Raw genomic sequence first — 16,613 nt, 5'->3', positions numbered from 1 at the left:
CCTATACCCTGAAGTGTGTTTCCCCTATGTTTTCTTCTACTTTTGATTAGGTAACTATGCAGCGACAGGGTTTGCCCAGAATTATTTTATTTTGAATTTTTCCAGGAACAGTTTTTAAAAAGAAAAAAAAGACCAGAAGAAAAAAATCAAAAGAAAAAAAAAAGTCAGACTATTCTCATGACAAACAGAAAACAAAATAAAATTCTGACTTGTTTCATCTCAAGTGCAGTGTCCGGGAGGAATATTAATTCTACTCTGGCCTTGTCTGTGTCAGGCCTGTGAACTGCATCAGGAGACCGGGAAGCCCACCAGCCCAGGTGTTCAAAGTGTGGAAATTGACGTTTTCCCGGAAGATGATGCTCATCTGACCTTACAGAATCCCCAAAAGGTAATTTTCTTAGGGTGTTCTTAGAAGGAACATGTGGCTCATCCACACACCTTCTCCAGGATAGCCTTTAGGCAAAAATGTCAGAGTGAATGCAGAGACAATTGCCAGAATTGGGTCTTAAGCAAAAGTGTAGGCCAGGGTTTCTCAACTTGGCTGCTGTGACATTTGGGGAAAGAGAGTCTTTGTGCAGCGGGCTTTTCTGTGAATTACAGGATGCTTAACAGTATTCTTGGCCTTTACCCACTAGATGCCAGGAACATTCCCCAGTTGCCATCATCAAAAATGTCTCTAGACATTGACAAAATGTCTCCTGGAGGGCAAAATCAATGAGAAACACTGGCCTATTTTTCCAGGAGTTGAGATAGCTGAAAATTACAGCCTCAGTAAAGTAGCCTTCTCCTCATCACCTGGCTTTCCTAATTGGAGTTAGGCAGCCTATCAGGTTTATAATTTGTAGGGAGGAAAAGATTAAGATATTGTGCTTTCACATGCCTTGCCACTCCTCAGCCATGGAGAGTAGTCACAGAATTGTCTCGTGAAGTCAGGCTGGGCAGAGCTCTTAGAAGGGGACTCAACAGGAAGGGTGCTTTCTTGACACCCCTCGTATCTAGAAGCCTTTTCCCAGTTGGTTTCATTTCTAACAAATCAGACCATGAGGAACTAGGTACTGCCATTGTGAGAGAAGGACTTGGTAAAAGATTTGACCTTTCCTTCGTTCTGATGTGCAGAAATCTGATGCTACCAGTGTGCTCTCAGAATGCAGCACCATTGATCCACAGAATACCTTTGGATGGTCACCTGAAATGGTTCCCAAAAAGGAACCAGAGAGATGTTTGCCCAAAGGTAAGTGGCAGTATTTCCGCATCCAGTTCACAGAATCTTTGGATGGGATTTCTGTTCTTCTTTGAAGCTCTGTGGCTTTGGTAGGTGCCTTTATTCTACTTCCACTGGGGACAAAAGGAAAGAGATTTTTTGGCCCCATAGATTCTTGGGGCCATTATGAAGTACAGGAATAAGGGATTTTAAGAAATTCTTGCTTTAGGTAGGCTTCATTCACACAGCTCAACAAGCAGGGTAAACACTCCAGAAAACTCCTAGGAAGCCCACTGGGCCAACATGCTTGCCACTCTGTATGGTCCCCAGTACATCCATTGTCAGGATGTTTGAGGTCATAGACCAAGAGAAGAACTTGGCCATTGTAGTCAGGATCTTCAGCCCATTAGCCAAACTGTCTAAATTCAAATTCTGGCCTCTAAATTTACTAGCTGTGTGCTTTGTTCAGTTTAGTTAACTTCCCTGTGCTTTTATAAAAAAGGATATAAAATAAGGATAATAATAGTACCTACCGCAAAGGGTTGCTGTGGATATTAAGTGAGTGAATCTAAATCACGTAGAAGAGTGTCTGGCACTTAATAAACAATCAATAAATGCAGCCTTTCCTGATTCCTTGAGTGAATGTAGTGCCTCCTTAGGCTGTGACCTAATTAGCATTGTATCTCTAGTGTGACAGTAGAACCTGGCCCAGATAATGGGTTCAACAAATGTTGATAAGTAAATAAACAAGTGACTTAACAAATGAATAAATAAATCTAAAAATTCAAAATTTCTCTGTAAGTTTGGGATTAACCTGGGCCCAGAAAGAACACCAACAATGGGTTTCAAATTCACATTCCAGGTTCTTTGACAGTGCCAACACTGGGCAGAGGACAGGCTAGGGATTTCCCATAGACTGCAGTTCTCCTGATTTACATTTGGACTGGTGTTAACAGTGGAAATGGAGAAGAAAGGTGGATTTCTAGAAGGGGGAAGAAGTGGGACAAAAGGCAGGGAAAAAATAGTTTTTTAGGAAGATTAATCTACTGATGTTCTGAAAGGTGGAGGAAGGAAAAAGGAAGAGTGGGGAGACTTCACAGTGGCTTAGGAAGATGGTGAGGAGTGGAATGTTATAATCATCATGAAGTAAGGATCAGCAGAATTTGGAGAAGGGGAGGAGGAGTCAAGGTAGAATGGGGGGTGTCATCCATGCTGAAGGCTTGTGTGTGTTGAGAACAAATGTTCAGCTACTTGCAAACATCTCGACAATTGATCAAATTCCTTCATGTATGGCTTGGTTGGTTCACAAAGCTTGTGGCCATCCTTACCTCATTCACTGCAGTCCTTTGGACATAATCTGTGTACTATTACTGAAAACAAAATTGCTGTATAACAACCACAAAATCTTAATGGCATACAATATAAACATATGCCTGCATGATTCAGCTGATCTAGGCTGGGTTTCTCTGCTGATCTTGGCTGGCTTTATTCATGCGAGTGGTATTACCTGGAAATCAGCTGATCTAGCTGGGCTCAACTGGGCAACTTGGCTCTGCTACACATGTCTATTGTCCTCCTCCCAGAACCAATGGGCTAGCCTGAATACGCCTTTCTTATGGAGATGTGCAAGTGAGCAAGTGGAAACACACAAGGTGTTTCAAAGCCCAGGCTCAGAACTGGTGCACTGTGACTTCTACTCTACTCTATTCGCCAGAGGAAGTCACATGGCCGAGCCTAAATCCAAGGGCCTGGAAAGAGATTCTACCTCTTTAATGGGAGGAAGTACAGGTCACGTGGCAAGGGGTATAAAACAGGGAAGGGTGAAGAGTTGAGGCTATTAATGCAATTTACTACAGACACTAACGATCATGCTACTGCTGATTCCTTTCAGGCCTCTGTTGCTGCTTCCCATGCTGTAGCATGGACAAGAGAAAGTCCCCCTGGGTCATTTGGTGGAATCTGCGGAAAACCTGCTACCAAATAGTGAAACACAGCTGGTTTGAGAGCTTTATTATCTTTGTGATACTGCTGAGCAGTGGGGCACTGGTAAATTATCATGGTCTTGTGAAGACAATGGGCATCAGGGCAGCTGGGGGAGCTATGTTCTGATTTGGCCCCTCATGGGACTGTGAATGTGGGGAGACCAGGCAGAAGTGGGATCTTCACTGCTGACTCCCTTAGGAGGCAGAGTTTTGCACAACAGCTTCTGGAGTCATGCTTCAACAGGGAAATCCCCAAGCCAGAGATGCTTTTCCTGTGGGAAAGAATAATCTAAACCTGTACATTAAAGCAGCTACTGGAGTCTGGCCCTTGGCCCCAGGCCTGTCCATCTAACTTTCATTTTTGCAGTATTTCGAGCCATTTCACTGTAGCCTACATATTTCCTCCTCTAGACAGCAATGCTCCTAGCCTCTCTTTTCCTGAAGTCCACAGTGCTGCTTTCTAAAAGGCAAAATATTAGGGGAGAGGGATACAGGGACCAGATTAGGCTATAATAAGTTGCCTTGGTATTTTCCATCATTCATGATCCCTTGAAAAAAAGGAGGATTCTGATTTATATGCATGATCCTTCCAGATCGAGGTGTGGTATGAATCTAAATGGGGTTTGGAAATAACTTTGAACCATCAGCCTTTATAGCCATAGAGTTATAAATTCCTTTCTGCTCTCTCTCCATACCTTCTAGCCCTTCTTGTCTCCTCTCCACCTCCTTCCTCGGGACAGCATCTTCACTCCTATCACCTACATGTTTCCTTCTCTCTCTCCCTCTTTCACAGCCTCCTTCCTTTCTCTTCTATCTTGTGTCTCCCCTAAAAATGACCATAATATGGAACTAAACTCTCTTTAACTATTTGTTATGTCAGGTGAATGGAGTCCTGGTTGCCCCCTTATTGATTTAGAGTGACAGACATTTCACATTAAGTCACTAGCAATTGGATAGGACAAGGAAATGTCTTATTCCTCTACCACATGCCTTCTGGTTAGCACCTTATACCTGTGTGTTCAGCAGGAATCTCAGATCCTTCTGCCCCTTCCTGTGCAGGTCATGAGTCAGGTAATTGAAAGAAGATCCTAGCAGCTTTATGCAAGGTAGACATACTTTATTCTTCAGATGTGAGCTTCACAGACATGCTTTATTTTAGACACAAGCTCAGTCTCTATTCCACTGACCCTCCATACTCTGCCCTCCTTACATGCTCCGCCAACCTTCCATGCTCTGCCGACCAGCAGTTCAGAGCAGTTGTCTCCATACTCTTAGTACACAATAGCGGCCACAAGCCAAGTATTACATAATTACAACAATCACGCTGAATCAGTAAATGAGCTCACATGTGCAGTTACACAACTTTTATAGTTTGTTTCTAGCAAATGTGCTGAGTCTTGTCCGTTTGTAACAGGTACAAGGTGAGAGATCCTGACTAAACTTTTCTACTTTCCTTGCACTGTGTGATCTCTAGGTGAAAATAGATGAGCACATACCAGAGCCCACCAGAGACCATGATCAACATACATCCCCATTTATCTATTTACTGCAATGTAAATCATTCCTCAAATAAAAAAACAAATTTCTCTAAAACTATCCCAGGGAAATCTCTTAATATTTTATTGCTAATCTTTGGTCTAGGGTCACATGTAGACTTCTGGTAACTACATTTTCACTGGGTGTCTGTTCATATTCAAGTGGTAAAGTTTCTTTTATTTATTCCACAAATGGTAATTGATGTCTACCATGCCCTTTGCTAGTCAGTGGGAAAGCAGTGGTCTTGTCAGAACGCCCCAGACACATGGCCTGTGGTGCCATGGAGAGAAAACTTGTGATAAGAGAAGTAGCAGAGGGCACACACTCCTAGTTCGCATCTGCTTTCAGAGAGGCAAGTATAGGCTGGGCAGAATAAGACTTAACACACAATGCAGAGGGTGCCAGGAGAGGAACTCAGCGCCTGTTTCACTGTGCATATTTGTAAAAAGATGAGAACAAGAAACATCTAGTTCGTTGCCACTTTATGTGGTCTATGGACCAGCAGCATCAGTATCATCAGGAAGCCTGTTAGAAATGCAGTCTTGGCCCCCCCCTCCAGACCTGCAGAATCAGAACCTACATTGTAACAAGTTCCCCAGGTAGTCTGGGGCTCTTTAGAGTTTGAGAAGCTCTGATCTTCTAGACAACTATGTAACAATGGGAGCTTCCTGGTTCAGGAAATGGCTAGTTACAAGGTGGGAGCCTCCAAAACTCAGTTGCTGCTTATCAGCTGTTCATCCATTGAGCTATCTCAGACCTTCAGAGTCAGCTTGTTGCTAAACTTCCAAAGTGAGGAAGGAAATGAGCTTTCAGTACCATTCAGATTTGTCTTTCCTGAGGCAAACAGACAAGTCCCTGACCTTCAGGACCTTGGAGTCTAGTAGGGAATATAGATGAAGCAATTGTAGACCAGCAATCATAGCCCAAGATAGGCAAAGCAATTAAGTGATATGCTCAGAGAAGCCATGGGTGATGTGGGGCCATGTAGGATGGGCACCTAATCCAATCTTGCTGGAACAGGTCAGTTTCCTTTAATAAATATCAACTAAGCTGAGATCTTAAGGCTGTTAAGGAGCCAACAGGGCAGAGGCGGAGACGGAGGGTCTTCTCCAACCAAAAACCCACTTGGCAATTGGAAGTGAGACTGCTTTACTCTTTTGCATTCTTTTTTCCCAAGGCTGTGGGTAGGCTTACCTTAATCTCAACAGCGGGGCTGATCTCCTTCCTGCCTTCAGTGTTTGCCTAAATGTCTTAGACAAGTTTAGTACTAGGCCTCCTTCTCTCCCTTTTTTCATCCTTAGTAACTTTGTAAAGGCAAAAAGGGGAGATTATATTCAAGTTATATAGATTCCACATAATCACACACACACTTTGGTTGAAAGAAATGTTTGGGTGTTGCATGAAAAGGGTACCTCTGAAAGTCATGATGTTCCATTTTCATAATCCCATAATGAATGTGTGATATTCAAAGTAATTTACACTGGGAGTTCTAGTCCAGAGCTTCCCAAATTTTGTGTGTCATGGTATGCATACAAAATGATAATATTTGTTGGGAACACTGGGCTAAATGGGTAAAGCTGTTTGTGGTGGAAGATGATGGGCCTTAGGGTTGGCAGGATCTACAGTGGGCAAAGGTATTTGAACTTAATGTAAGCACTGCAAAGGCACTGAATAGAGCCACTGAGGAAACTAGGAGGATGAAGAAGACGGTCCACCCCTGGGTGGTTCTGAAAGAGTTGGCAGGATATATTTGGCAAGAGCTGAAAGGATTAGGAAGTACAGGAAATGGTGTGGTGGTCCATTAGGAAGATGTTTTTATATCCTGGGAGCCAGGATGAGAGACTGGGGAAGTATAGTGGCAACATAACTCTAGAAATAGGATTTTCCTTCTTCCATTTTCAGTTATTCAATGAGTTGATTCCACTGGAAAAGTTCAGCCTTAATACCTTTTAAGCAAAACCTCACCAATAGAAATACTAGTTTTATTCATATAAGGAAGAAAAACAAAAAGTAAAGTCAACAAGTAGTTCTTTGTAAATACTCAACCTGGCCTGTGACTATGGTTTGTCATTTCAGATATTTGAAGATGTTTACCTTGCTGAACAACCCAATATTCAAGCATTACTAAATTGCACTGACATTATTTTCACATATATTTTTATCCTGGAGATGGGTCTGAAATGGGTGGCCTTTGGATTTCGGAAGTATTTCACCAGTGCCTGGTGCTGGCTTGATTTCATCATTGTCATTGTAAGTTACACCTCTGTGGCCCATGCAAGCTGGGTGGGTAAGTGGGGGAGAGGATCATATGAGAACTGCTTTTCCTATGTGCCTCATATGGATACCTCTCCAAAAATTTGTTGTTGTTGTTGTTGTTTTATTGCCTCTTCACTTTTTGTAAGTAGTTGTCATTTGTCCATCAGCAGTCCAGCCCTTCTCTGGCCCCACCCATCATACACTGCACTTTTGATGCTCACCATCCCAACATTTTCCATGATGGCTCTCATCCACTTCTCTCCATAAGCACTGACTATGTCTGATATACCTAGAATAACTTTGAGTATCCATTTTTTTCCTTCTAACTTTCCATTTCTTTTCAAGATTTGCCAAAACAGGTCAGCACCCAACAGACTAGGCTGATCCCCATCTTGATTGTCAAGCAACATAAAAGGATTGTTCACATGCATTCTCTCATCTAATGTGTGCAACAATTTACCAACTTAAGCAGCAGTATGCAACATCTACTACATTATAGATAAGAAAACCTGAATCTCAGAGGGTTGGCAACTTGTTTCAGGTCATAGAGCTGATAAGTGGTAAACTTGGGATTCACACCTCCATCTGTATGATGCTAAAGCTAATAATAGTAGTAATGGACCACACTTATTAAGTACTTTCTCTACACCAGGTATTTTGCTATATGCTCTGCATGCATTTTATCTTTTAGTTATCACAGCCACTCTTTGTGGTAGGTACTATTATTTTTCCCATATTCAGAGGAAGAAAGTAAGTCATAGAGAGGCTAAGAAACATGTTCAAGATTGCCCAGTGAGAAGTGGTAGAGGTGAGATTGAAACCTAGTAAGTCTCACTTTAAAGCCCTTTATTTTAAAATCTATACCCTTTTTACCATGAGATAATTAGACTTTGTTTCTGCTACTTAAGGAAGTAGATAAGACAAATGCATGAGCATAAGCCATGTGGTTAGCAAACCCCACTGGAGACCCAGTAGACTGGTTATTGGTGGACACAAACAGGCCATGTGGTTGAGGCATTTTAGAAAGGCACCAATGCTGTAGGAGCTCCAACAGGACTCAAAGATGGGAATAAAAAATCTACAAGCTTACAAACAATTCTTTCAATTTCCAGATTGCAAACAACTCTGCACCCATTATCTTATTAGATTATAGTGAAAAATCTATAGGCCATGCGAATAGATGATTGTTATCTCCATTATAGGCACCTGTGGTTTACTGGATACAAACCCTACACTTTAGGAGACTGGATCCTAAAGCTAACTTTTCTGTTTTCTTTCTGTGTAACCTTAGGCAAAACCTTTCCTCTCTTTTGACGTTAGTTTTCTTCTCTTCTTCTTTTTTTTTTTTTTTTTTTTTTTTTTTTTTGGTGGCTGGCCAGTGCAGGGATCAAACCCTGGAACTTGGTGTTATCAGAACCATACTCTAAGCAACTGAGCTAACCAGTCAGCCCAACATTAGTTTTCTCATGGATTAGTTTTCTTTTTAGGAGGGTGTGGACTATAAATTGCCCTTATTTAAATACAAAATAGAAAACATAAGTCTGGCAATAACCATTTAAAATATCAAAACAGTAGTTCAAAACCACATTATCAAAAAAGAGCACCAGGCCCAGATGGTTTTACAGGCAAGTTTTACCAAACTTCCAAGGAGCAGTTAACCACAATCTTGGTCAAATTGTTATAAAGAATAGAAAAAGAAGGGAAGCTTGCAAACTTTCCTGATGACAATATGAATAGAACAAAGATAGATAGAACATAACTGAATGGAATGAAAAAAGAAAATAATCTTGTAATTATTTATCTTTATAAATCACAGTGAAAGCACTCAATAAATGTGGTTCAGTATTACCTGGGCATTATACAGACTGAGGTGTGGATCCCAAATTCACCAGTTTTCAGCTTTATGATCTCAAGTAAGTTGCTAATCCTCTGAGCTTCAGGTGCTTTTATCTGTGATATGGTAGGTGCTACATATAATGCTGCTTAGCTTGAGACATTACTGTGCAGATTAAATGAGATAATGTGTATGAAGAATCCTATAATGTTACTTGTCAATTAAGGACATATAAAATGACCTTTATAATTATGTAATATAAAAACACAAACATAAACTACAGAAAAGATATACAAATTCAACTACATCTAAATGTAAAATTTTTATTTTTCCATTCAGTGATATTGTAATTACAGATAAAGACAAGCTAGAGCCTGGGAGACAGTGCTTGCCATGTACATAATAGATCATTATTATCCACAATATATAAAAACTCCCTAAAGATCCACAAGAAAAAGACAAGCCATTGTAAAACTGGGTGAAGGATACAAATAAGCAATTCAGAGAAAGAGCTCAGATTGCTAATAAATGTATGAAGAAATACACATTGTTATATCACTAGTTAGCAGAGAAGTGCATATTAAAATGAGATACCTCTTCACTCATCAAATTGGCAAAATTTTAAAGTTGGATGATATCTAATATTTAGAAGGATATAGAAAAATGGAATATGTAATCACTGTTAACAGCTTAATTGGTACAGACATCACAGGGAAAGTTTTGCACTATTAAGTAAAATTACAAATGAACCTTAACTTACAATCCAGAAATATCACTTTCTGTTTCCAAGGAAAACTCTTGCATATGAACTCAGGAAAAACACACATCTGTCCAGTTTACTGTTGTTTATAATAGCAAAAAATGGAAATAAGCTAGATATTCCCAAGCGGAAATGGATCAATAAACATGAATTTTTATATGCTGTTTAAAAGGAGCAAATTGTAAGAATGTATATATCAATATTGTGGATTTCAAAAACAGTGCAGAGTGAAAAATCCAAGTTAGATAGAAAAAAAAATGATAAAAGTAGCAGAAGACTTCCCATTTGAAGAGTACAGTAGAGTGGGAAAGAATATGGGTGTTTTTATGTGAGTGCCTCATTGATGCCTCCAGGTTTGGTGGAAGAGACACTGGGGTAAGTTTCCAGGTGAAAAGGTGTATAATGTCACTATAGGAACACTTTTTCCCAGTAATGATGATGATGATTTGGTAAAGCTGGAAGAACTGCTAAGCTTTGCCATTCTTTGCCCTCTGGCTAACAGCAAAGTAGAAAAAAAGTATTTGTGGGAAAACTGCTTAAATAACTCTCCCAACATGCAATTCTATTACAAACAAAAGCTATTATAAATAAAAAAACATTTCAGATCTTTGAGAGGAGGGTAGAGCAAGGTGGCAGAATAGGACTCTACAGTGATCCTTCCCCCTCACCCCCCTGCATAAATATCTATTTGAACAATATCCATGCACAAAAATACCTTTATAAGAGTTAAGGAATCCAGATTAGGGATTACAGTACCTGGTTATAGAATAATATTAAGGAAAAATGCATTGAAGAGGGTAGGAAGTACAGTCTTATATTACCAGTGTCACCAATTGCCAAACCTCAGGCTATGCAATATGAAGAAAGATACCATCTGCTTGAGGGAAAGAGAGGGAAGTAAACATAGGACTTTGACTTAGACCTCAACACTGGGCCCACTACAGTAAAACCCAGTAACAAGCAGACCCACATGGCCCCTTACTCCTGGTCAGTATCTGCAGACTGAGGCTCTAGACCCATCCCAGCACCAGACAGGAAACTGTAGCCCCTGAAAGATGAACTTTAGTTCTGTCCTGCACCACCACCAGGTAACTTACAGTGATCTTGGGCTCTGAATAACCCAGTGACAGTCAAGCCTCATAGCCATGGGCTTCAGGCACATCCCAGTGCTGCACTAACCTCAGTGGCGATGGGATTTATGTGTACCCCAACACTGTACTAGCCTTGGCAATCACAGGATTCCAGCCTAGTGCTGCACCAGCCATGGTGGTGCCAGGCTTAGGGTGCCCCCTAGCACTGCAACAAATGCAGTAGTCACAGGCTTATGGATTACACCTGAAACCTGCCCAGAATCTCTGGACAGGCTTACTGTTTAAAAACATTCCCAGACTGGAATAAATACCTACTTTCACAATATTCAGACATCAATGCACAACCACAAGGATCAAGAACAATCAGGGAAACATGCCATCCCAAAATGGACAAAATATGGTGCCAGTGACTGTCACTAAAGAGATGAAGATGTATAAACTGCCTGACAAAGAATTCAAAACAGCTGTTTTAAGGAAACTCAACAAACTTCAAGAAAGCATGGAAAAACAATTCAACAATATGAGGAAAACCATGAGTGACCAGAATGAGAAACTTAACAGAGAGATTAAAAATCAAATCCTGGAGCTTAAAAATGTAATGAACAAAATGAAAATTCAATGGGGAGCATCAACAGCAGAATTGATCAAGCAGAAGAATCTGTGAACTAAACACAGATTATGTGAAAATATACAGTGAGAGGAGAAAAAGAGAATGAAAATGAATGAAGAAAGCTTATAGGATTTATGTGATAGCATCAAAAGAGCAAATGTAGAAGTCATTGGTTCTCAAGAGGGAGTAGAGAAAGATAAAAGGTTAGAGAGCTTATTTAAAGAAATAATAGCAGAAAACTTTATAAATTTTGAGAAAGATATAAATATCTAGGAACATGAAGATCAGAGGTTTCCAATCAGATATATTTTAAATAAGACTACCCCAAGACATATTATAATAGAACTCTCAAAGATCAAAGACAAAGAGAGGATTCTGAGAGCAGTAAGAGAAAAGAAGCCAATAACATATAAGGGTGTTCTAATACACCTAGCAGAAGACTTCTCAGTAGAAACCTTACAGGACAGGAGAGAGTGGAATGATATGCTAAAAGTGCTAAAGGAAAAAAAAAAACCTGCCAACCAAGAATACTATGTGCAGAAAAGCTGTCCTTCAAAAATAAGGCGGAGCTTTTCAGCAACTGCAAAGCTGGGAGATCCTAGCCTGGCCAAGACATCAAATCTCATTGTCCTCCTCAGCACTTCTTGGATCTTCCTTCTCCACCACAAACCTCTCAATAAAATAGCTTGGCTTCCCCTAAAAAAATAAATAAATGAAAGAAAGATAAAGACTTTCTCAGATGATCAAAGGGATTTCACCACCAGACCTGTCTCATGAAATGCTAAAGGGAGTTTTTCAAGCTGAAAGAAAAGGATTCTAATGAGTAACACAAAAACATATGAAAGTGTAAAACTCATTGGTAAAAGTAAGTACACAGTCAAATTCAGAATACTCTAATAATGTAATGGTGGTATGTAAATCACATATTTTTAATATAACAATTAAAAGACAAAATTTTTAAAAATAATAATAACTATAATAATATGTTAAGGAATATGCAATGTAAAAAGATGCAAATTGTAACATAAAAAGTTTTAAATGTGGGTGGGGGAAGTGGATTTAAAGTGGAGAGCCCCCTACCAGCCAGCCACCAAAAAATATAAAATAAAAATAAATAAAATAAAGTGTAGAGATTTTTGTGATCAATCTTAAGATGTTATCAGCTTAAAATCATTTGAAATAACTACAAAATGTTTCTTGTAAGTCTCATGGTAACCACGAAGCAAAAATCCTATAATATACTAAAAATATAAAAAGCAAGGAATAAAAAAAACATACTACTAGAGAAAAATCACTTAACCACAAACTAAGAGAGTAAGAGAGGAAGAAAGGATCTACAAAACAACTAGAAAACAATTAAGAAAATGGCAGTAGCAAATGCTTACCTATCAATAATTACCCTGAATGCAAATGGATTAAATTATTCAATGAAAAGGCACAGAGTGGCTGAATGGACAAAAAAATTTTTAAAGACCCTTCAATATGCTGTCTACAAGAGATTCACTTTATCTATAAGGACACACTTATACTAAGAGTGAAAAGATGACAAAAAGTATTCCATGCAAATGGAAATGAAAAGAGAGCAGGAGTAGCTATATTTATATCAGATAAAATAGACTTTCAGTTGAAAACTGTAAAAAGACAAAAAGGTCATTACATAATGATAAAAGTGTCAGTTCAGCAATAAGATATAACAATCATAAATATATATGCACCCAGCATCAGAAAACCTAAATATATAAAGCAAATATTAACAGATCTGAAGTGAGAGATAGATTGCAAAACAGTAATAGTAGGGAACTTAAATATCTCATTGTTAGCAACAGACAGATCATCCAGCAGAAAATCAACAAAGGACATCAGATTAAAACTCTAAACCAAATGGACCTAACAGATATCTACAGAACATTCTACCCAACAGCTGCAGAATACATAATTCTTTGCAACTGTACATAAAACATTCTCCATCATAAATCATGTGTTATGCCACAAAACAACTCTTCACAAATTTAAGAACATCAAAGTCATAACAAGTATCTTTTCAGACCAAAATGAGATGGTATAAAACTAGAAACCAATAACAGTATGAACTTTGGAAAATTCACAAATACATGGAAATTACACATTCTCCTGTGGGTCAATAAATTAATTAAAAGAGAAAATTAAGAAATTCTAGAGACATTAAAATGGAAACACAACATATCAAAACCTATGGGATACAGCAAAGTAGTTCTGAGAGGAATGTATATAGCTATAAATGGCTATATCAAAAAAGAAGAAAGATATTATACAAACAACCCAATGTTGCACCTCAAGGAACTAAAAAAAAACAAGAACAAACTAAGCCCAAAATTAGTAGAGGGAAAGAAATAATAAAAATCAGAGCAGAAATAAATGAAATGGAGACTAGAAAAACAATATAAAAGATCAATGAAACAAAAAAGTTGGTTTTTTGAAAAGATAAACAAAATTTACAAAACTTTAGCTAGAATAACAAAGAAAAAAGAGAGAAGACTCAAACAAAGGAAATCAGAGGTTAAAAAGGAGATACTACATCTGATAGCACAAAAATACTAAGTATTATAACAGACTATTATGAACAATTATATGCCAACAAATTGAATAACCTAGAAAAAATGCATAAAATCCTGGGCACATACAAACTACCAAAATTGAATTATGAAGAAATAGAAAATCTGAACAGACCAATAATGAGAAGAGATTAAATCAGTAATAAAAAGTCTCCCATTAAAGAAAAGCCCAGTGCTGAATGGCTTCACTGCCATATTCTACTAAACATTTAAAGAAGAGGTAATACTAATTCTTTTCAAACTCTTCCAAATAATTGAAGAGGGGGGAATACTTCCAATCTCATTCTACAAGGCCATTGTTATTATCCTGTTACTAAAATCAGACAAGGACACAACAGAAAAGAAAACTACAGGTTAATATCACTAATGAACATAGATACAAAAATCCTCAAGCAAATATTAGCACACAGAATTCAACAACTCATTAAAAAGATCATTCACCATGATCAGGTGGGATTCATCCCAGGGATGCAAGGATGTTTCAACATATGAAAATAAGTTTGATACTTTATATTAACAGAAAGAAGGACAAAAACCATATATTCATTCCAACAGAGGCAGAAAAAGCATTTGACAAAATTTAACACTCCTTCATCATAAAAAACTTGCAAGAAATTAGATATAGAAAGATTGCACCTCAATATAATAAAGGCCATATATGACAAACCCACAAATGACATTGTACTGAACAAGGAAAACTTGAAAGCTTTTACTCTAAGATCTGAAACAAGACAAGAATTTCCACTTTTGCCACTTCTACTTGACATTGTAATGGAAGTCCTAGCCAGAACAATTGGGAGAAAGAAATAAAAGGCTTCCAACTTGGAAAGAAGGAAGTTAAATTATCCCTTTTTGCAGACTACATGATCTTATATGTAGAAAAACCTAAAGATTCCACCAGAAACTCTTACGACTAATAAACAAATTCAGAGAAGTTGCACAATACAAAATCAACATACAAAAATCAGTAGTGTTTCTATACACTAACAGCAAACTATCTAAATATGAAATCAAGAGAGCAGTTTCATTTACTGTAGCTACAAAAAACAAAATACTTAGGAATAAAATTAACCAAGGAGGTAAAAGTTCTCTACAATGAAAACTATAAAACATTGATGAAAAAAAAATTGGACAGGACACAAATAAATGGGAAGATATCCCATGTTCATGGATTGGAAGAATTAATATTGTTAAAATTTCTATACTACTCAAAGCTATCAACAGACCTAATGCAATTCCTACTAAGGACATTCTTCACAGAAATAGAAAAAATAATCCTAAAATTCATATGGAACCATAAAACATCCCAAATAGCTAAAGCAATCCTGAGCAAAAAGAACACAGCTGGAAGCATGACACTACCTGACTTCAAAATATACTACAAAGTTATAGTAACAAAACCAGCATGGTATTGGCATAAAAACAGACACATGGCCCATTGGAACAGAATAGAGAACCCAGAAATAAATCCACACATTTACAGCCAAGTGATTTTTGACAAAGGTGCCAAGAACACATAATGGGAAAATGACAGTCTCTTCCATAAATGTTTGGAAAACTGGATATCCACATGTAAAAGAATGAAATTAGAGTCTTATCTCTCCCATATACAAAAATCAATTCAAAATGGATTAAAAACTTAAATGTAAGAACAAAAACTATAAAACTCCTAAGAGAAAACATAGGAGGAAAGCTCCATGACATTGGTCTAGGCAATTACTTTTTGGATATGACCTCAAAAATACAGGCAACAAAAGCAAAAATAGACAAATGAAATTCCATCAAACCCAAAAGCTTCAGCACAGCAAAGGAAACAATCAACAGAGTGAAGAGATAACCTACAGAATGTGAGAAAATATGTGCAAATTATACATTTGATAAGTGGTTAATATATAAAATATGTTAGGAACTTAACTTACTAGCAAGGTAACAAATAACTCAATTTAAAAATAGGCAAAAGATGTGAATAGACATTTCTCAAAAGAATACATACAAATGTCAACAGGTATAATTAAAAATGCTCAATGTCACTAATCATCAGGGAAATGTGAATTAAAATTACAGTGAGATATCATCTCACTCCTGTTAGAATGGCTATTATCAAAAAGATAAAAGATAGCAGGTGTTGATGAGGATATGGAGAAAAGGAATTCTTATACACTGTTAGAATGTAAATTAGTACAGCCATTATGGAAAACAGTATGGAAGTTCCTCAAAAAATTAAAAATAGAATTAACTACATATGATCCAGCAATCCCACTACAAGGCATATATCCAAAGGAAATGAAATCAGTATATCCAAGGGATATCTACACTCCCATTTTTATTGCTGCTCTACTCACAATAGCCAAGATATGGAATCAACCTTTGTCCATCAACAGGTAAATGGATAAAGAAAATATGGTATGTATACACAAAGAAGTACTATTCAGCCATAAAAAAGAAAGAAATCCTGTCATTTGCAATAACATGGATGAACCTGGAGGTCATTATGTTAGGTGAAATAAACCAAGCACAGAAAGACATAGACTGCATGTTCTTGCCCATATGTGCAATCTAAAAAAGTTGATCTCAAAGAAACAGAGAGTAGAATGGTACCAGAGGCTGGGGTAGTTAGGGGGTGGAGAGATTGGAGAGATGTTGGTCTAACGATACATAATTACAGTTAGATAGGAGGAATAAATTCAAGAGATCTATTGTACAGCATGGTGACAGCATGGTCACTCCTGTCCCATTAGGAAAAATTTGGGGA

General features: G+C 37.9%; 1 protein-coding gene across 1 annotated transcript in view; it reads left to right on the top strand.

Annotated features, from left to right (window-relative positions):
- The window catches only part of SCN11A (sodium voltage-gated channel alpha subunit 11), a 110,517-nt gene that overhangs the window by 74,918 nt on the left and 18,986 nt on the right, over positions 1-16,613 (top strand). The window contains exons 16-19 of the mRNA XM_063115299.1: positions 275-388; positions 1,117-1,231; positions 3,093-3,247; positions 6,796-6,969. Coding sequence (XP_062971369.1) covers positions 275-388; positions 1,117-1,231; positions 3,093-3,247; positions 6,796-6,969 — 558 coding nt within the window. The remainder of the gene's footprint in view (positions 1-274; positions 389-1,116; positions 1,232-3,092; positions 3,248-6,795; positions 6,970-16,613) is intronic.

The sequence above is a fragment of the Cynocephalus volans genome, chromosome 11 (assembly GCF_027409185.1).
Source record: "Cynocephalus volans isolate mCynVol1 chromosome 11, mCynVol1.pri, whole genome shotgun sequence".
Lineage (NCBI taxonomy): Eukaryota > Metazoa > Chordata > Mammalia > Dermoptera > Cynocephalidae > Cynocephalus > Cynocephalus volans.
The sequence above is the reverse complement of the archived record's forward strand: the minus strand, read 5'-3'. Positions and strand labels throughout refer to the sequence as shown.